This window comes from Manis pentadactyla, chromosome 15 (genome assembly GCF_030020395.1).
Source record: "Manis pentadactyla isolate mManPen7 chromosome 15, mManPen7.hap1, whole genome shotgun sequence".
Lineage (NCBI taxonomy): Eukaryota > Metazoa > Chordata > Mammalia > Pholidota > Manidae > Manis > Manis pentadactyla.
The window spans coordinates 3,600,505-3,620,840 of record NC_080033.1 but is presented as its reverse complement, the minus strand read 5'-3'; the positions used below and the strand labels follow the sequence as shown (position 1 = coordinate 3,620,840).

The 20,336-nt window shown below is 55.6% G+C and overlaps 1 protein-coding gene across 1 annotated transcript in view; it reads right to left on the bottom strand.

Annotated features, from left to right (window-relative positions):
* Nucleotides 1-59: 59 nt before the first annotated feature.
* Nucleotides 60-20,336, bottom strand: part of SYMPK (symplekin scaffold protein) — a 37,251-nt gene continuing 16,974 nt past the window's right edge. The window contains exons 10-27 of the mRNA XM_036885384.2: nt 19,623-19,777; nt 17,020-17,170; nt 15,293-15,497; nt 14,343-14,493; nt 13,341-13,576; nt 12,383-12,464; nt 12,017-12,130; nt 10,858-11,005; nt 9,733-9,893; nt 8,283-8,391; nt 7,861-7,961; nt 7,136-7,226; nt 6,027-6,128; nt 2,367-2,554; nt 1,266-1,442; nt 986-1,081; nt 393-764; nt 60-225 (exon numbers count right to left, since the gene is read on the bottom strand). Coding sequence (XP_036741279.2) covers nt 91-225; nt 393-764; nt 986-1,081; nt 1,266-1,442; nt 2,367-2,554; nt 6,027-6,128; nt 7,136-7,226; nt 7,861-7,961; nt 8,283-8,391; nt 9,733-9,893; nt 10,858-11,005; nt 12,017-12,130; nt 12,383-12,464; nt 13,341-13,576; nt 14,343-14,493; nt 15,293-15,497; nt 17,020-17,170; nt 19,623-19,777 — 2,774 coding nt within the window. The 3' untranslated portion in view covers nt 60-90. The remainder of the gene's footprint in view (nt 226-392; nt 765-985; nt 1,082-1,265; nt 1,443-2,366; nt 2,555-6,026; nt 6,129-7,135; nt 7,227-7,860; nt 7,962-8,282; nt 8,392-9,732; nt 9,894-10,857; nt 11,006-12,016; nt 12,131-12,382; nt 12,465-13,340; nt 13,577-14,342; nt 14,494-15,292; nt 15,498-17,019; nt 17,171-19,622; nt 19,778-20,336) is intronic.

Sequence of the window (20,336 nt, the reverse complement as noted above, 5' to 3'; positions counted from 1 at the left end):
CCGCGATCTTTTAATTTTTCTTAAGCGCAAAACCCTGCCCCACCCCACCCTTCCCGGGCTCCCCATCCCCCCCCCCCCCATCAAGCCCCGTCAGGTGTTCCCCTTGGTCTCGGGTTCCCCGGCTTCCTCTGTGGCGGGGCTGGGGATCTTCACGGTGTCTTCTGCAGGGGTGAAGGGCTGGGGGCTCCGCTCCTCCTTTGAGGCCAGCCCGCCCACTGCTGCCTCCTGGTGACAGGGGAAGGGGGAGCCGGTCACAGAGCGTGGTCCCATCTCCAAGCTTTCCGTCAGGCCATCCCTCCCGGAACCCCCACCTTCGTCACCCCGCCCACACGCTTCACCCTGGGGTCGGTCCTGCCTTTCTTGCTTTGCTATGCTGAGGCTGTCATCCCTACCTTAGGTAGGGGCCCCTCAAGACTAGAGTCCAGCAGTGCAGCCTCGGTCAGCCCCGAGTCGTCATCCATGCTGATGAAGATGGCTGGGGTCTCACACTCGGGCCCCTCCTCTCGGAAATCTATGGCTTCCTCCGGCTGGGGAGGGCCTGGCCGGGCCAGGGAAGAGGAGGAGGAAGAGGAGGAGGAGGAGGAGGAGGAGGAGGAGGAGGAGGAGGAGGAGGAGGAGGGGGCCCCCACTCCCCCAGGCTTCAGCTTCTGTTCCTCCTCCAGCTGCCGCTTTAAGGCCTTCTCCTGGGCCAGCCGGAGGCCGATGAGGTCCTGAGGGGGCCGGGGGGCCGGGGCTGGGGCCAGGGCCAGGGGCTCCAGGTCGTCCTGGGGATAGGGAGGCGCACACAGCTCAGAGGTAGGCAAGGGGCTAGGACGCTGCTGCTCTCAGAGGACGATGGGCAAGAAGAGACACACACCCGGAGACTACAGGGTGGGCACTGGAAGCAAGAGCACGTCCCTGGCCCTCCCGCCCGCCCCTCCAGGAGGAGCTTCCCCACAGAGACAGGGTCTTGCTGGCTCGGGGTGCGGGAGCTGCAGGCCCTCACCTCTTCCAGGGGCCCTGCAGCTACTTCCTTGGCCTCCGCCTCCTGCTTGCCGGTGGCCTCCAGGATGGTCATGATGGAGTTGGGAATGTGGGCTTGCTAGGGGAAGAGCAGGAAGGGGTGCTCTGGACAGCTCTGACTCAGAGGTCCTCTGGGGACACCGCTGATCCCTGACCCTCCAGAGTCCCTGACCGGTGTGGCAGGGCAGGGCTCCCCTCTGCCCATCCTCCAGTCCCCCAGGGCTAGATGCACGGGCCGCCCACCCGACCCCACCTTGGGGTACCTGGTGGGGGGTGAAGGAGCGGACATGGGCCAGCAGGGGCTCCCGGAGCTCTGGGCACTTGTCAAAGACGGCACCCAGCTGCTGGGGTGGCAGCTGCAGGACGACTTGGAAGCTCTGGGGCTTGGTGCGCTGACAGCACTTGATGAAGCCCTCCCACACCTTGGGATACTTCCACACCTGTACAGGGCAGGGAGGGAGCGGTTCTGAGGGGACACACAGGCAGCCCCCCCCAGAAGTGGGGAGAAAGACCTTGCCAAGGTGGGGCCCTACTAGGGCCCAAACCCCCACCATCCAGCAGATTCCTGTGGGCTACACAGTCCTGACCTCCCTCCAGAGCACGTTCTGACTTTCTCTTCCTGATCCTGCACAGCTGAGACATGAGGGCAGCTTGGGAGAACGGGAGAGTTAAACTGAGAGGGGCCCCCCCATGCTGCGCCCCTGGGTCAAGCCCAGGCCAAAGGCTTTGAGAGGGGTCTCAATTCATTCTCATGGCAGCCTCAAGAGGGTGACATTAACTGCTCAACAGACGAGGTCCAAGGAGGTACTGGCACTTGTCCAGGGTCACACGTGTACCATGGCAGAAGAGATTTATTTGAACCCATGTCTGTCTGAATCTGCATTTAACCTCTAAGCCAGATGTTGCAAAGTGGCGGCCTGTGGACTGAACCCAGTCTTCAGATGGGGTTTGTTTTCTGTTTCATCCTAGTACTTCTAAAAACTCAAGACTTCGAGCTTCTCTTGAAAAAACGGAACTTTCAGCTCTAGTTTGCATCCTGGCTTTCGTGGTGGGAGGCAAAGGACAGCCGTGCCTCTCCTGAGATGCGCAACCCCTGAAGTCTGCTCCTGCTCCTCCCACCCACCCGCCCTTGCTCATCACGTTGCCAGCCTCTAGCTGTCTGACTAGTGACCCCTGGTCTGCTCTCTGGAGCAAGGGCACATAGGGGCTGGCTGGTCTCAGCAGTTTGCTCTCCTCATCCGGGCTCCCTAAGAGGGGTTGGAGGCAAGCAGGCTGGAAAAGCCTAGGGTTCTGCTCAGATCTACCTTTCGTGTGTCCTGCTGCAGTCCCCTGCCTGGGGGACGGGGCGGTCAGGGCCAGGTTACCTGCTTCATGATGAGGCGGGACAGGATGTTCATGACGAAGCCCCCCAGGCGGGGGTACATGGTCAGGGACTGGATGACGGTCCTCATGAGCAGCATGGGCAGGGGGCTCTGCTCCATCAGCTGCTGCATCACCACGGCCAGCACCTCGGATGTGTACACGTTCCGCTCCGCAAAGCACAGGTTGGTGGCTGCGAGGCGGAGAGTGGGCCTGTCCTCTCTGCCCAGCTGCCCCCCTGGGACATGGGCGCCCCACCACCCTTAAAGAGCCTCAGCCCCGTTATCCGCCCGTGTGATGGGAGACCTAGCCCTGGCTTCTGGAGCTCCGGGCAAGACACAGAGGTCCCCACCCAGCAGGTCTTTTTCTGAGGTGACCTTGTGGCTTGGTCCTTGGAGAGGCTGAGGGTGTGGTCTAAGAGAAAAGATGTGTCCAGCTCTGGCAGAGTGGGCAGGCCTTGGCCCTGTCTCTTTGGGGACAACCCTCAGAAAGGCTGAGGTGCGGAAGACACATTGCCAACCCACGGGGACACATTGCCAACCCACGGGGACCCATTCTGGCTTGACTGGGGCAGCATGGCTTCTCCACCCCATCTCCAGGCAGCTCTGACTTCTCTACACCCCACACAGGGCCAGGAGAGAGGGCCCTCCACCAGCAGCTTGGCCAAGGGACTGCCCACTCCCAGTCCTGACCGGGACATAGGGGCTGTGCTGGTGCTGGGGGTGTATCAGGCCTGGAGTGATGTTGGGGGAGAGTCCACAGAGCAGTAAGGGAGGGGGGACGAGAGGAGGAGTAAGCCTGAGCATACGGTGAGCCCCGCAGTTCAGCAACCAGTGCCAGGAGGAGCCCAGGGAGGCCTGCACGACGCAGGCAGGCAGGCCGGGGCAGGTCTGGACCCCCGGGAGTGGGCTGTGGTATCCTGACACCAGTGGGATCGGCGGTGCTCTGACCCATTGTGCTAATAGGAAGACCCCAAGAACTGCCTCTGAACCCCTTTATCCCCAAACACCACTTGCCAGGTGAGTCTGTCAACCAGGAAGTCTTTATTGAGCCAAAAGAGAGGCCCCCAATCCTTGAGAACATATAGGGTGGGTGCCTGTAAGGAATGGGGGTGCTACTATAAGGAAATGGGGAGGATGGGGGATTACAGGTAGACAGGCAGGGAAGCTGGAGGTGGGGCAGGGTGGGTGTGTACTTAGGCCAAAGGGGCAGAGGAAAAAAGTGTAGAAGGTGAAGAAACTGCCAGAGAGGACCTGCCAGAAACTAAGGTCCTCCTCCTCCTTTCTAGGTAATCGCTGGCTCCTGCCTGCTCTGCCCAAAGCCTCCAGAACCAGCCCCCTCTCCTTTCCTCCCCGAGCTCCGCCCCAGCCTCCTCTGGGCCTCCCACCCAGCCCTCTAACCCACCTTCCATATAGCAGCCGAAAGAGTCTCTCAAAAGTCAACCTGACCTCATACCTCCCTGAGGCCCTCAAGAGATCAAGTCCGAACTCCCACTGTGGCCTAGGAGACCCTACTGTGGGTGGGGCTCAGGCATGGTTTTCTCAGTGGTTACAGCCTGACATCACCTCCCGGCCAGGTCCCTTTGCCCAAGTAAGACAGCCAGCTTCGGCTCTGCAGTTCCAGAACCGGGTCGTGCTGGTGCATCTCTTGGCCTCTGCAAACATTCTTCCTTTCTCTGGCATCATCCTCTTTCCTGCTACCTCACCCTTCTGTGGTTTCAGCTCAGGTATCCCTCCCTCCACGAAGCCTCCCTGATGTCCCACACCGGAGAGGGTCAGGTGGCCCCTCTGGAGTCCCCTGTCCCAACCTTGCTCACTCTGGGTTGTTACTATCTAGACATGGACTGGGAGCCCCAGGGGGACAGGGCCAGAGCTGTTTCCATCCCTGCTGTCCCCGCCCTGCCCAACACGGGGCTAAGCAGAGGTGCTCAGAGAGTTTTGTTAATTACTGGACCAGATCATTGCGGGCAGGTCGTTATAAAAGAACTCGCCAAAGAAAGGGTGGTTTAAGGGGGTTATAAATGCTAGGAATGACTGGTTACACTATCAGGCACTGGGGACTTCAATGGTGCACAGAACAGACTGAACTTTGGAACTGGAGTGGGGTTACTAGTGGAACCAGGCAAAGCACTGGTGCCTGAGCAGAGAAACGTGCTCTGGGAGCTGGCTGGATCGGGTGCTGGGGAGGAACAGGGTGCAGGAGACCAGCTGGAGGGCTGCTGGGAGCTCAGCAGGAGGCGAGGCTGTGTTCGGGTCTGGGCTCATAGGAAGAACCAGGTGGAGTTCTAAAGGCCAGGCTTTAACAACAGATCTAGGGGCCTGGCTGCCGGCTCCTGTGTGCCCTGCAGCAAGGCCCTTTTCCTGTCTGGGCCTTCGCTTCCCTGTGTAAGATCAGAGACTAACTCTGGGTCCATTAAAGGGCTGAGCGGGCAGCGGGGTTTCTGTGAATCCCTGCAAATTGTACATAAAACTGTGAGCATACCATCCTTGGGAACGGGCCCGTTTTTCCTGAGATCCCTGAAGAGCCCACCTTAACAGGCCCACATAAAAAGCACTCCTGGCTTCTCTAAGCGTGGAGACCCTTTTCACTTTGCTGCTCTTCCTCCAGCAACCTTAGCTCCTCCTCAGCTGTAGTATGGGTTTTAAATTTTCACAAGCTCCTCTCTTGGTCTAAAAGTTTCTCAGAGAACTTGCAGAGGAAGGCCAGGAAATAAGTCGCTGAAGAAGCTATTCCAGGCCGGACATGAAACTAAGGGGCAAGGACAGGAGCGGTCCCGCTCTTCTCAGAAGTGAGGAGTTGGGGGACAGCTGACTTCTGAGGAGGGTGGGTGACAGTAAGGGTTTCCACCTCTGTGGGAAAGGATGGCTTCTTGGCCAGAAACCTCCTTCAAGGAGGGATTGAGGGGAGCACAGAGGAGAGCTGAGAGAGGTCTTCCTGCAAGAGGCGGCCTTGAGACCCGGGGCACTGTGCATGGGCAGAAATGGGATTTCCACTCAGGTCCACCTGACTTCAGGGTGTTTTTTCCACTACACCACTTAGCTTCTGTGTGGCCCTGAGCAAGCTACTTAACCTCTCTGGACTCTCCATGTTCTCGTCTACAAGAGGAAGTCAGCATCCTCACAGGCAGCAGGTGGGTTGGACCAGCAGGCAGGCCTGTGAGGCGCTTAGGAGAGCCTGTCTCAGGGTCAGCGCTTGGTAAACGAGTTGCTCATTGTGGTGAGCCAGCCAGTTTGTCACCAACCCCCGAGCCCTGGAGGCAACATTTTCCTGCCTCCACTGAAGCCAGATGGGACCTGGCATCTCCTCCTGGTCCAGCAACTGCCCTGGTGCACACCTGCTCTGCCCGCTGTGCCTCTGCCCCAGCTGAGCCATGGGCTCTGCATCCTTCATTCTCTGGGCCAGGGCTGGGGCAGGAGGGGCTCCCCACCTTTCCTGAGGACTACTCTGGGCCAGGGCACAGTAGGTCCAGCCGTTCCTTACAGGGAGGAAGGCAGGGAGGAGGGAGAGCAGCAAAGGAATGAGGGCAGGAAAGCAAGCCTGGAGCTCTGAGATGGGGCGGCGGGTGACACCATCTCCGACTTGGCAGATTCCAGCACAGGCACACGGGTGACTGAGGTTCTGCCCACAGTGGCCAGGCCACGTAAGGGGGAGGGGGAGCGCCTCACCTTTGATGATGGACTTCATGTCACACTTCACCGAGTCGATGTTGTGCAGCGCAATCAGCAGCTCTCCGGGGTTCAGCGGGGACAAGGCTGAGTTCCCTTCTCCTGTAGAGGGAGGGGAGGGGCAAGGGAGGAAACAGCACAGAGGCCTGAGCGAAGAGGTGGGTGTGCCCCCAGACTGGAGTGGTGGTCAAAGACGAGGCATCCTCTGATTCGATGGGACTGGGGGACAAAAGGGCTGGAGTAGGGGAAGAAAGAGACTGAGAACACAAAAAGGGACTAAACGGTTTAGCAGCTGGAAAGCTAAACCCCCCCAGCCCCCCGGAGGCCTCTGTCTCCCTCTCCTGCTTCCCGACACCAAGTACTCTGCAGCATCTGAACGTGGTTCACCGTTTCCCTCCCTCCCCTCCGGCCTGGGCACCCACGAGGGCAGGGCTAGGCCGAGCTCACTGCCAGGTCCCAGTGTATCACTTGCTGGGCAGGACAGGCTGGAGCCAGACCCACACTCGGTGCTGCCGTGCAGGAAGCCCGGGAGACAGCCCTCTGCTGGTGACACTTACAGGTGTGTTCTAGATCGCCAGGTTATGTGAGGGACAGACAGCTGCTACCCCCTCCCTAGCTCCAGCCCCTGGGGAGAGGGGAGAGGAATCCATTCAAATTACTTTGCAGCTTTTACTTTTCTTTTTTCTGTTTGACCATGTCAAACAAGATGCGCCTCACCCACGGCTTGAGGGGTTCAGGCAAGAGCTGAGGAAGGGCGGGAGTCGAGTACATGCCCGAGGGACACACAGTAGTCAGGTCCTCAAAGGGTGCACCCTTACAGAGTCAGACCACAGCTCCACAATTTTGTCCCCTGCTTTAGATGCCATCACAGGAGGGACACATGGTCAGGCATGGCCAAGTCAGGATGACAGCCCCAGGGAGCAGGATGAACCCCATTCTCCCTTAAGGAGGCACGACAGGCTCCGTCGGCACTCTGCTCCTCACCTCGGGGACACCTTTCTCTCACCCGACCGCCTGAGGCGAGGCCTCCTGGGGGAGCAGGGGCACAAGGAGCCCAGGGGCAGGGAAACTGAGCTGGCCCTGGGGTGGGGAGGGGGCACATCGCCTACCATGCTGGGTGCCCAGCAGGCGGTTGAAGACCTCTTTCACCACGATGGGGTTGAGTTTGATGAGCTTTGGCAGGGCCTGGATCACTTCTTTCTATCAGGGGAGGGCAGGGGAGGCAGGTCACGTGTGCCCTTCCCTGTGCAGACAGGCCACCCAGCTGCTCCCGGGGAGCTCCGGCCTCCCCAGGCTGCTCCTTTCCCCCTCGCTCTCCCTCCCTCGGCCCGAGCCTCCTCCTCCTCCACTGGGCCCTCTTCATCACGCGGCCCAGGACCAGCCTGCTGACTCCCCCTGCAAGCGGAGAACATCATCATCCCCTCTTTACACACCAGGAGGAGGCGGCTCATCAAGTCTCACAGCCTGAGGAGTGAGACCAGTGCAGTGGGGAGCTCGGGCTGGAGGGGAGATGCTTCCCCGCATGGCAACACTGCTGTCTCTGCAGTCTGGTTTTGGCCTCGCGACAGTCAGTGGGAGGGGGTTTGGGGGTGATAGGAGGTTATCTCTGTGATCCCCACTTGACAGAGAGGGACACCAAGGCTCAGAGAAGAGAGTGGCTTGCCTGAGGTCACAGAGGGAGACAGGCAGAGCTGAGCTGGACCCCTGGTCTGACAAGCCCCGGAATGTGCTCACGAGCATCTGACACGGGTGTCTGGTGCCTGCCTGCACCCGCCCCCACCCCTGCCCCAGCAAGGCCCTGTCACTGGGGGCATCTGGGCACCCAGCTCCGTACCTTCTCCAGCCCATTGAGCACAGGGATGAGGAAGCGGACGTCTGGCAGGCGCTTGTGGTAGAGATCCCGGACCCGCTTCACCAGCTCTGGGGAGGGTGGTACTGCAGGCAGAAGAATAAACAGGAGGCACAGGTGTTGGGGCCAGGTGGGGAGGGTGGGCACCAAGGGAGGAGAAATGGTGGTGGGTGTGTGGCAGGGGCAGGGGCAACTCCATTCCAGAGCAGGAGTCCTTGGCCCTTGGTTTCTCAAGTTCATTTAGCAACATGCTGTTCCAGATGGAGAACCGGAGGCCAAGGATGGGGAGAGACCCACGAGAGGCCCAACTACCTGGGGACCCAGCAGCTCTGACCTCCAGGTCCTGGGCAGGAGTGGGGAAGGCCTGGGTGACGGAGGAAAAGAGGAAGGGTGGGGGTCCCAGGCACCTTTGTCGGTGAGGCTGTGCAGACATCGAGTGACCAGCGTCTCTGCCCCCTTGGGACAGTTTTCCACCAACAGGAGCAGCTCTGGTGAGTTCATGCCCATTCCTCGGATCTCGGGGCAAAGAGAGGGATGATAGGGAAGGCTGGGGAAGGGCCTGGGTGAAGTGAGGAGGCCAAGGGGGCTGAAGGGCAGAGCCCAGGGAGGTCCAGGTGTTAGGGGAGCGTGGCTGGGGGATGCTGGGGCTCTGGGGTAAGAAATGGTGACAGAGACTAGATCTCGGAAGTTCTCTTGATTAGAAAAAAAATCTAGCTACGTAAGGTGATGGATGGTAACTGAACTTACTGTGGCGATCACTTCCCAATACATATAAATATCAAATCATCATGTTTTACACCTTAAACTAGTAGAATGTCATACATCAATTACCGGGATAGAATAAGTAACACCGGGAAGAAAAAGAAAACAACTGGTGAGCTGGGGGAGACCTGGGTAAGGTGGGAGAGGGTGGGGCAGAGCCCTTGGTTCTCCTACCCAGGCTCTCACACACGCAGACCGACAGCAGCTCGAGCCTGCAGCAGTACCAGCCTCCTACGTGGCAGACCATGCTGACCTTAGTGCCCACGCTGCCCTTCCACTCAGAGATGGCTTCTGAAGGCCCGTGACCTCTGCCCACACCCTCTGTGCTGCTGGTGCCCCTGCGTGGCTGCCAGCTCAGACCACGATTCATCCGCTGCCTCTGCAGCACATGACCTGGGGGTCAGGCTTCAAGGGTTCACGTTCATGCCTTCCTGGGCCAAACAGACATCGGCAACTGTGAGTGGAACTGCCAGTCTTTGCCCTCGAGGGCTCTGTCCTCACACCAAGCCTATTATCCAGATGTTACAGGTAAGGACACTGTGGGAGTTAACGTTCTATGCTCTCTCCTTTTGTTTAGGTTGGAAATTTTCCATAATAAAAACATTTCAGGGACAGAGATATAGAAAAAGATTTCAAACCAAGCTGCAAAATGGAAGGGCAGACATTCCGAATTTCAGATGCTCATTTGCAGCTGAGTTGCTTCTCCTGTGGGTGACCCTGTGGCTCCAGAAAGAGGGCAGGAGGGGCTTACATAACAACAACTCAAGATTCCTGCTAGCAAGGCCAGCTCATAAACGCTAACAGGGACACAGCTGTTCACATGCCCGAGTCCAGGGAATCTCTGCAGTAAGCTTGGGGGACTGAACTTCACTGAAGTTGGGTGTGCAAGTGTGCACAGGGAGAAAGCGAGAGGCAGTGTGAACTCCCGGCTCGCAGCTGCGGGCCGTCTGCTGCCGTCTCATGGGCGGACGGACTGTGTGAACCACCCCCAGGCTACAGAGCCGCTCAGCCTGGGGTGACATCCCTTAGTGCTTAGCACATGCCCAGGCGGAGATAGCAGGGGAAGGGCCGGAGCTGGGGACGCGGCAGCCTCACCGGCTGTTCGATGACCCTCAGTACTGTCCGCTTGATGTCAGCGATGGCCTCAGTGTACACAGCGGCCAGCTCATGGATCAGCTTGTGGTTCTGAGGCAGGAGGGCCAGGTAGAGGTATAGACACTGCTTGACCGTCTCCTCGGTCCAGGGCGCTGCCACCTCTGACAGGGTAGGGGGCAGGAATCAGGCTGGCCCCAACTCCCCTCCCAACTGCCTCCCTTTCCCAGGGTCTGTTCCTTCTTGAGGGGTGGGCACAGAAGGGAGCTGGGCCTGGGAAACAAACTGTTCTAGCTGGGAAGCCAATCACCAGGGACCTGGGGTGGGACGAGGACTGCTCCCCTTTCAGACGCCTCTGCACTGAATTCCCACCTGTCTGACCATTGCACCAACCAAATGCAAGCTCTCCCCGTCTCCCTCTCTCGCACAGTGCTCCCTGGACTACCCTGTGCCCTCAGAATAGATCCCCGGACCTCAATGCTCCTCCTGCGGAGCCCTGTTGGGGCAGCCCCCGCCCCTGCCCCTGCCCCCCCCACCGGGGCTATGTACTCTGCTCACACCCTACTTCAGTTCCCGGGGCCCTCTGAACTGCAGCTCGGCCTGCTTCGCCACTGCCCAGTTCCTCTTTCTGTACCTCTTGTCCTCTGGTCTCACACAGCTCCTCTCCTGGGAAGCCCTCCTGGCATCCAGGCCACACAGGGCTCCTGTGTTGCCCGAAGGCTGCATGCTCCAGCCACAGCCTGAACCTTGTAATCTAATGGTCCAGCCCTTGGGGCCCAGGTGTCCAGACCTCTAATCCCAGGGACCCGGGGCTTCCCTAGGGAATGGGCCTGTGATAATCCTGCCCGGCCCTTCTTGGAGCCCCATCACTGGCTGGCTCTCCTTGTCCCCTGGCTCTTGGCCCAAGAGCCCCCTCTTCCAGGCCGTTCTCCCTGACCCTTTGGGCTGCGTCAGGCACCCGCTCTGCTCCTGCAGCCCCTAGACCTGCTCGTTCCAGGTATTACTGTCTGGTTGCCTTCCCCAGTAGTGGGGCAGGGCTCAGCCTCAATCCAGCTCTGTCCTGGGTCCCAGCCCAGAGCCTGGGACACAGCAGGCACTCAGCCCGCATCTGAGGAACCTGCACCAAACCTGTGTCCTTGTCGGCTCCAAACAGCACAGATGGGGGGTTGGGGTGGACCAAGAGCTGCAAGTAGTTGAGGGCAAATTTCTCCACATACTCTCGCAGCTGCTCCTTCTCATACATGCGCTTGATGAACAGCAGGGCCTGGGAGCGCACCTGAGGAGAGTGGGAGCAAGGGGGTTGGTGGGGGCAGAGAACTGTTCCGAGCTGGGCCGCATCCGTGAGGAAACAAGCCCACGCTGCAGAGGGGCCTGGCCCAGCTGGGTTACTTGTGCCTAAGGCTGGTCACTGGCTTGGGAGAGGTCTCCTGGCTGAATTCAGGGCCCTCACTATCTCCCTGCTTAGCTCCATCTCTTGACTCTTTCTTGCCTTGTTTGCTACAATTCAGTTGGGATGTGCTCTCCTCGGTTCCTCAGAAGTGATGGCACCCTCCCTGGCTCTGAGACTTGGCACAAAGATTCCCACTGCCCGGAATGCCTGCCACTGGCTATAACCTATTTCACTCAAGACAACCCCTGCCAGGAGCCATGAGGACAGAGGCCGGCCTTGGGCACTGCTCTGTCCCTAACAGCACCAGGACTGAGCCAGAGTGTGCAGTGCGCGTCTCCTGAATGTGTGGACACGTGACACCAGGACGCATGTTGGCAGAAGCCTGCAGTAGGATGGGCCAGAGGACCTCTCAGTCCCACACACGAGCGCTGTTCCCTCTGTCCGAGCGCACCCCGCTGCTCATGTCTCAGGCCTCGGCTCAGGGCGCCCTCCTCCAGAAGCCTTCTTCAGGCTGCCTCTCCTCTCCATGCCCCAACCAGAGGCAGCCCCAAGCGCTGCCCCACCCCTGGGCATGCTCTGTCCTCACTGCCTTCGGAGGGGTCACACCGGCTCCTCTCCTGTCAGGGGCCCAGCACCAGGCCTTACGGGGGGCTCACCAACACAGAGGGAGTCACAGTGAGAGTGGGACTGCCCTTCCTGAGAGGGTGAGTGTACGTGTGTGCATGCGCTCAGCAGCCTCCTGTCATTGTAAACAGAGAAACCTCAAACGCCAAACAACTGCTGCAAGACGGGCGGTAGGCCCGGAGAGAGACTTTCAGGGCATGTGGGAGAAGCGGGCTGGTTACTCAGGAGGGAGGAAGGACTGAGTGCAGCCCAGCACAGGGAGGCAGGCATCACCTTGTCTTTCTCATGGGAGCTGAGGTCTAACAAGACATGCAGATACTGGAACTGGCGGGACGGGCGCTTGAAAATCAGGTCTCGGAGGGTGGCCATGCCCAGGTAGGTGCGACTCTGTGGCAGGAGGGAGGGAAGCAGAGCTCAATCCGCTGGCTGGGGTGCCTGTGGGATGTCTCCCCACCTTGCCTGGACTGAAGGGCCCAGCCCCTCACAGAAGCCCTGGCCACAAGGGCTAGGCTATGTGCCTGTCAGACGCCCCCCACAACACAGGGGCCTGTGCCCCTGCCACAGGCTGCGGAGAGGAGGGCTCCTGCCTGCGCCATGACGCCAGGACAGAGGGAGGTCCGCCGGCGTAGTCCTCCTCACCTCGTCCTCGCAGTACTTGCGAATCACCTCTAGGGCGCTCTCGGTGATCAGCGGCGCCTCCAGCACAACCTTGGTGAAGATCCTACAAGAGACGGAAAGACAGGGACCGGCTACAGAGGAGTGACCCCCTGACGTCCCCATCCTGCTGGGTCACAGCAGCTCGGAGCCGGCACGGCCCTCGCTCACAGAGCTCACTCAGCCCCCCGGGGGAAGGGGCTCTGGAGGCGAACAGAGCAGGCTTCAAATGCTGCCAGCTGGGCAGAGACTCCACCTCTCTGAAACTGTTTCTCCCCTTTGTTACAGGGGGATTCCTAACTTTACTCATTTAATACAGCAATGGGGGGTGGGGAAGGATACTGCTATTTTAGATGGGTGGCCACAAAAGGCTGCTTTGCGAGAACATTTGAGTTGACACTGGTGCATGAGAGCAGACAGAGGGGCAGAAGGAGGTTTCTGCCCACAAGGATTCACAGGGCACACAGTGAGGCTGCACTTTGCCCTAAAAGCGATGAAGAACTATTAAAGGCTTTTAACAGAGAAGTAACAAGACAGGATTTACATTATAAAATGTTACCCAGGCTGCTGTATGGAGAATAGACAGATACTCTGGAGGCTGAGAACAAGGAGAAAGCTAACGGAACTAATTCAGGTAAGAGATGGGGATGGTGGGAAGTTAACTTCCAAAACAAGTGAAGCAGGCACTGTTATTTACACATGAGAAAACAGAGGGTGAGTCACACAGATCACTCAGAGAGCAAGTGGCACGGCTGAGCACAAGCCCGAGAGACCCAGAGCCCACACTGAAACCACGTCGTCTATGCCTCCAGAGAGCAGGGAGACGGGAGGGCCCGCAGACTTGGGTGGTGAAGGGGGAGGTGGGCAGAAACCAGAAAGGACAGGCAGGACCAAGGAGACCGTACTCTCGGGGCCGGGGGGGAATGCAGGTCTGTCCCCTCACCCATCCTTCTGGTCCGGCTTCTCCTGCAGGCCGGAGAGCAGGCGGATGAGGCAGTCCTCATACTTGTCCAGGGCGCCTGAGACACCAGCTGCCAGGTAGGCACTGTACTCCTGGTAGAGCCAGGCGAATGCCAGGTCCAGGCGGCCCCGCACGTCCTCCAGGATGAAGGACAGGACCTCGGCCTTCAGGCCCGAGTCGAACTGTGTCACCAGGCTGGCCAGGATCTTGATGCGCACCTGGCAGGAGAGTGAGCATGTATGCTGGCGTGGGGGTGGGCAAGCCCAAGCACCCCACAGCTGTGCCGTACGGTTCCTCCTGCTGAGGCTCAGGGCCCCCCTGGTGAAGACCCAGCGTTAGGGGAGAAAGGCAAGCTGAAGAATCCTATGCCCAGTAGGTCTCGTTTGTGTGAAAAAAATAAAAAGGGAAAAAAAAAATCAATCATCACAGAGAAAAACTATGAGTTTCTAGGAACAGTCCCTAATAATTAAGTTACACAGAACAAGATCCTGAAGGGCTCCCCTGATTTGTACAGTGGTCGCCTCTTGGGAGGGGGATGGGATGCAGGTGGGGGCCAAGGAAGACTATGGTACCTCTATGGCCAGGAAATATTTTTTAAGAAATAGCATGTTCATACATTATTTGGTTAATTAAACTAAAAAGAAAAGGGGGAGGAAACAGGCCACCTGGCTGAGGTCATGAAGCCAGCAAGTGGTGGATGTTAACCACAAAGAAGAAAGAACACAACGGTGGCCCTCGCTTGTGCGGCTCCTCTGTGCGGCCAGGCCTGTGCTGAGTAAGAGCCCGTGTGAGTGCACTTCTTCCTCACTTGTGTGGGTGCCGTCGTCTCCACTTTACGGAGGAGGACAGAAGGGAGACTTGGAGGTGGCTGATTCAAGGCCAGAGCCTGGGAGGTCTGACCCGGGGCCTGTCTCTTCACTGGGATGTGAGGTAGGCTCTTGGGAAGAGGGACTGGAGGATGGGCTGGTGGGGAGAGGGACACACCTGGGCTGCCCCGCTGCAGGCCACGGCCTTCTCAGCTCGCAGGATCCGCTTCACAGCGCCCAGCTTCATGGCCTCAACCTGGGCATCGGTCAGGGGCTTCAGCACATCACTCAGTCGGAAGATTTTCTTGCGCCCGCCAGCTCCTGCCAGCCTGAGAGCAGGTAGGACAGAATGACATGGAACATTCTTTTTGGAGCCCAGGGTCATCCAGTGACTCTCCCGACCCCAGGCGGCCTCTCTGACTCCCCAGGGATGCTGAAGCACGGATGTGGGAGTAACAAGAAAGAGGATGCTACTTTGTTTCTGTAAAGGGTGTCTCAGGGAAGGCTTCCGTGAGGAAGCAACATGTGAGTGGGGCTCTGAATGGAGCAAGGGGCCGAGACAAACATCTGAGGGATGAGCGTTCCAGGCAGAGAGAATAGGAAGTGGCAGGGGCCTTCAAGTGGGGGCCTGCCGGGCTCTCCAAGAACTAGCAAGGGGCCCCTGCAGCTGGAGGAGGAAGTGAGCAGAGCAGGGAGCTTGAAGAGGCAGCACGCTGGGCCCTCCTGGCAAGCCTGGGTTGGGTAACATGAGGATGATGATGGCAACAGCCAGCAGGCAGCACTCACTACGTGTCAGGAATCACGCTAAATGCTCTTCATCATTGACGACCCTTAGGAGTTAACTAAATGAATTACCTAACCATCACTGTGAACTCACTCAATTCTCCCTTGATCCTTAGAGAGATTATCATTCTGATTTTAAGCATAAAGGAGCATTTTTATGTAAAAGAAAACAACTAAGGCTTAGTGGTTATGGCATTGACTCTGAATCAGACAGACTCTTGTCCAATCTGACCTGTGTATCCGACCTGTGTATCTGTCTTTGTCTGTCTCACACTCACACCCCCTCCCCCACCCCCACAAGAGCCAGGCCCCTAGTCCTGTGCCACCACCTGCAAGGGGACTCACCGGGTCTGCGTGACAGGGATGATGGGCTCTGGCCTCCTCTTGGCCTGGGGTGCCTCCTCCTCTAGTGTGCACATGGAGCTCAGGGAGCCCACCACAGAGATGGCCTGGCCCTGGGCTGACAGGCGTCGCTTGATCAGGACGCTCTCCGGCTTTACCACCTTCTCCTCCTTAGGCTCCTCCTTGCACAGTTTGGTCTGTTCCACACCTGAGAGGGAGGCGCAAATGGGCTCCAGGCATGTCAGACCCACCTGCTCCCATCCAAGGACCTCCTGTGCACCAGGCTCTATTCAAAGCCGTGTACACACAAAAGTCATCAAAACCTACAGAATGCCCTTCTGGAGCAGGTACCCTTGTTATCCCCATTTTGCAGTGTAACAACTGAGGCTCAAACCAGGAATGCCATTCACTGCTGGGAGGAGCACCAAATTTGGAAAAGCTAATGAGCATTTTCTAATAATCCTGAACATTCCCTAACCCATGACCCAATAATTCCACTCCGGTATATACTCAAGATAAATGAGGGCATATGTGCATCAAAACACTACAATATGCTCAGTGAAATAAGCCAGGTGGAGAAAGGCAAGTATCAAATGATTTCACTCATCTGTGCAGTATAAAGAACAAAGAAAAAACTGAAGGAACAAAACAGCATCAGACTCACAGAACCCAGGAATGGACTAACAGTTACCAAAGGGAGAGGGACTGGGGAGGATGGTGGGAAGGGAGGGATAAGGGGGAAAATGAGGTATTACAATTAGCACACATAATGTAGCGGGGGGTGGGGAATACGGGGAAGGCAGTATAGCACAGAGAAGACAAGTAGTGATTCTATAGCATCTTACTACATGGCTGGACAGTGACTGTAATGGGGCATGTGGAGGGGACTTGGTAATAGGGGGAGTCTAGTAACCATAATGTTGCTCATGTAATTGTACATTAATAACATACATAAATAAATAAATAACTACAAAAATGTTCATAGCAGCTTCATTCACAATGCCAAAACTGGAAACACAGGTCCATCAACCAGAGCATGGAGAAACGAAGGCAGTGTAGTCACGTAAGGGAACACTTCTGAGCAATAAAAAAATAAACCACTGATTCACGTAACAACATAGAAGAATCTTGAAAGATTCTGCTGAGCAAAAGGAGCCAGAGTCTCTGTGATCCCACTTACATGAAGCTCAAGACTAAGGAAAACTAACCTATGGAGATAGAAATCAGAATAGGAGGTGTCTCTGGAGGTTGGATGCTGTGAATGTTGACTGGAAAGGAGCAAAAAGGAACTTTCTAGAGCAGTGGATATAGTCTATATCTCTATCTGGGTGGTAGTTACATGAGTGTATTCACCTTATGAAAATTCACTAAGGTGTATATACTTTAGAGTGGTGTGTTTCACTGTACATAATTTATATCTCGGCAGTGCTATTAAAATTGGAACACTTGGGCATCAAAGAGGTTAAGTGACTTGACCAAAGTCACCTAGCTATTAAGTGGCTGAGGCAGTATGGGTCACCTCAGACCTCAAACCCAGGTCTGTTGGATTTCAAAGTTCAGGACCTGAAAATACCAAGTACTCAATAAGTCTATAGGATCTCTAATTATTTATACCCAAGATTGCATGTGTTTTTCATTTGTACCACCACAAGGAGGTACTCTTCCAACAAGAAGAGCTCAGCAGCCCCAGTGCCAACCCCTGATATGGCTCAATGTCATGTGACACTCACCTGGCCCCAGTCCTGCAGCCGTCATCTGTGTGGCCATGAGCCGAGCCAGGTGTTTGATCTGGGCTTCAGTGCCTGCTGACTCCACTGGGGTATAGATGGCTTGGAAGGAGGCAGGCATGGCCTCGGGAAGGTACACCATGCTGATGAGGACCTGCAGGATGCCCAGGAAGAGGAGCCTCTCCTTACTCAATGACTAATAAGCATTCATCCCATGCCCAGGCCAGTGTGGGGGAATGGCGGTGATTACGACAGACCCGGACCTGCTCTCGTGGAGCTGACTCCTGGGGAGTCGGAGAGAAAACAAGTGATACGTAGTGTGGTTCGTGAGAGGGAAGTGATGGGAGCCGCGAGACGCTTCAGGAGGGTGAGAAGCAGACTGGCGTAGAGTAAGTCTTGCAGTGGGAGGGGAGTATGTATTTCAGGTACAGGAACTACACAGGAGAAGGCTAAGAGGCAACAGAGCTGGTACCCTGCCAGAGAGCGGATGGAAGGAGGTTCACTGAAGAGTGTGACATGGATCAGAAATTGCCTGGCCTGGGGAAAACGACATCAGCACCCAAGAGCACATCCGTGTCTGTTAGGAACTGGTAACAAAAGATAGTTTCAAATTCTCTACATGCTTGGAAGTCTAGCTGCACTCTAAATAATAAGGTAATTAGAACAGAAAGATAATGAAATAGTCACAAATTAAAATGTGTAGAATGTTATTAAAATAGTACTTGGACGGAAAATCATATCCTTAAATGCTTACAATGGAAAGACAACTAGAAATTAATAAGCTGAGCATTTAACTTAAAACTACAGGGAAAAACATTCAAAGAAAACATCAGGACTTCTAGGAATTTACCCTAAGAATGCAGCAGCCTAGTTTGAAAAAGACAGATGCACCCCTATGTTTATCGCAGCACTATTCACAATAGCCAAGAAATGGAAGCAACCTAAGTGTCCATCAGTAGATGAATGGGTAAAGAAGAGGTGGTCCTTATACACAATGGAATATTATTCAGCCATAAGAAGAAAATAAATCCTACCATTTGCAACAACATGGATGGAGCTAGAGGGTATTATGCTCAGTGAAATAAGCCAGGCGGAGAAAGGCAAGTACCAAATGATTTCAATCATATGTGGAGCATAAGAACAAAGAAAAACTGAAGGAACAAAACAGCCGCAGAATCACAGAACCCAAGAATGAACTAACAGTTACCAAAGGGAAAGGGACTGGGGAGGATGGGTGGGAAGGGAGGGATAAGTTGGGGGAAAGAGGTGGGGGGCATTACGATTAGCATGTGTAGTGTTGTGGGGGGAGGCATGGGGAGGGCTGTGCAACATAGAGAGGACAGGTGGTGATTATACAGCGTCTTGCTGCGCTGATGGACAGTGACTGTGGGGTGTGTGTGGGGGACTTGGTGATGGGGGAGAGCCTGGTAAACATGGTGTTCTTCATGTAATTGTAGATTAATGATAGCAAAAAAAAAAAAAAAAAAAAAGAAAGAAAACATCAGGAAAGAGATTAAAGACAACAGAAATAAACCAGAAAAGGTTATGAGAGAATCTCAACAGAACTTAAGAGCCACTTCTTTGCAATAACTGAAAATAAGCCAATCTATGGCAAGATTAAACAAAAAAAAAAGAGTAAGGACACGGTGTTAGGGACAAGAAAGCAGCTCATTATTACAGAGATAGCAGGTATTATAAAAGAATCCTATCAACAACTTCACGCCAATAACTTGGATAGGACACTTTCCCAGAGTGTGAGGAGGAGAGATGAGGTACGAGTTAATGGGAGCCAAATCAGACAGGGCCTAAGGCAGGCTGAATTTCAGTTTCACCTGGAAGGAAACAGAGCCATGGCAGGGACTGGAGCAAGGGACCTTCCTTAGTTATACTGGAGGTGCCTGTGGAACATCGGAGGAGAGAAAGATGCAGGAGCTGGCCACAAATTTAGGCCTGGAGCTCACTGAGGTCTGAGCTGGACAGAAAACTCCTTCTTGCCACCGTCATGACAAAACATCCAGTCCATTAACCCAACTACTAAGCCCCTGGAGCCTTCAGGCGGAGAGAAGGCAAGGCTGAGGGTGACTGCATGGGGCACGGCAAGAAGCACTGTACATGAGCACCCAACAGAAGGGTCTGGGTGCTGCTGTGGTTGGAAGACTGATGTGGGAACCACCCCCATCAACTCAAACCAGTGGTTCCTTCACTTTGGAGCCGGACGTCTTTTGAGAATCCGTGGAAAATGCTGGCCATCCCACTCCACCAACGCCAATTCCACATCACTTAGCAAACAAGCTATGGGGTCCAGTTTGCAGTTAACAGCCCCACCTTCACGAGGAGGAGAGAGAGAGAGTGCGTGGGTCTGGACGGGACTTGGCACACCCAAAGTGGGACTGTTGGGGCAGGTGACAAATGACCCCCTGAAGAAGTGAACATCAGAGAAGAGGTCCAAGGTTATTAGGGCCTACTGGACACACTTCCTAACACTGAGAACTGAGAGGTATTCTGGGATGGATGCCATTTGGAAGAGGTGGACAGTGTGGAGTCGGGGGTCAGGTTAAGGACTAGAGGCCCTTCCTCCTGTGGGAACAGTCTCCACTCATCCTCACCAGATTGGCCACATTGTCGGGCGTTAGGAGAGGCTGCAGGAACTCGGCTGTGATGTCTGTGTCTGACTGGCCTGAGATCTGAGCTGAGGCCTTCGAGGTCCCTGACGGGCCTGGCTCCAAGTCCTTGTCTTCGTCATCTTCCCCCAGGTTGGGCTCTGGAATAGAGAAGGAGATAAGATGCTGGCTCTAGAAAGAACAGCAGGTCCTTCCTCCCAGGCAGCCTCAGCAAACAAGAGTAGTGCAATGCATGAAGACCTGGGCTGCAGCCCTGATTCGGTTGTCAAAGTGCCATATGACCCTAGGGAACTACCTGCCTCTCTCCAGGCTTCTGTTCTCCTCATCTGGGGAGTGGGAATAGGCCATACTAGCCCAGCCGATCACATTAAGCTCCAAGATTAAAAGGTTAACTAATAATTTCAGAGTTTATTGTTTAAAAACCTGTCTTTGAAATAGTGTTCCTCACTAGGAATCAGGAAAATGTAAAAACCTAGTAAGATAGCGTTTTTGCCTATATGATTGACAAACAATAAAAAGGCTGGTGATCACAGTTGTTAGTAGGGGCGTGGACTGTGGAAATGTAAACTAATATGGCTTTTTGGAAGGGAAATTTTACAGTCGGTCAAAATTTTAAACACACACACCTCTTTGACACAGCAATTCCATTTCTGGATGTCTACCCTAAAAACACATTCACACATACATCTAAGGTAAAAT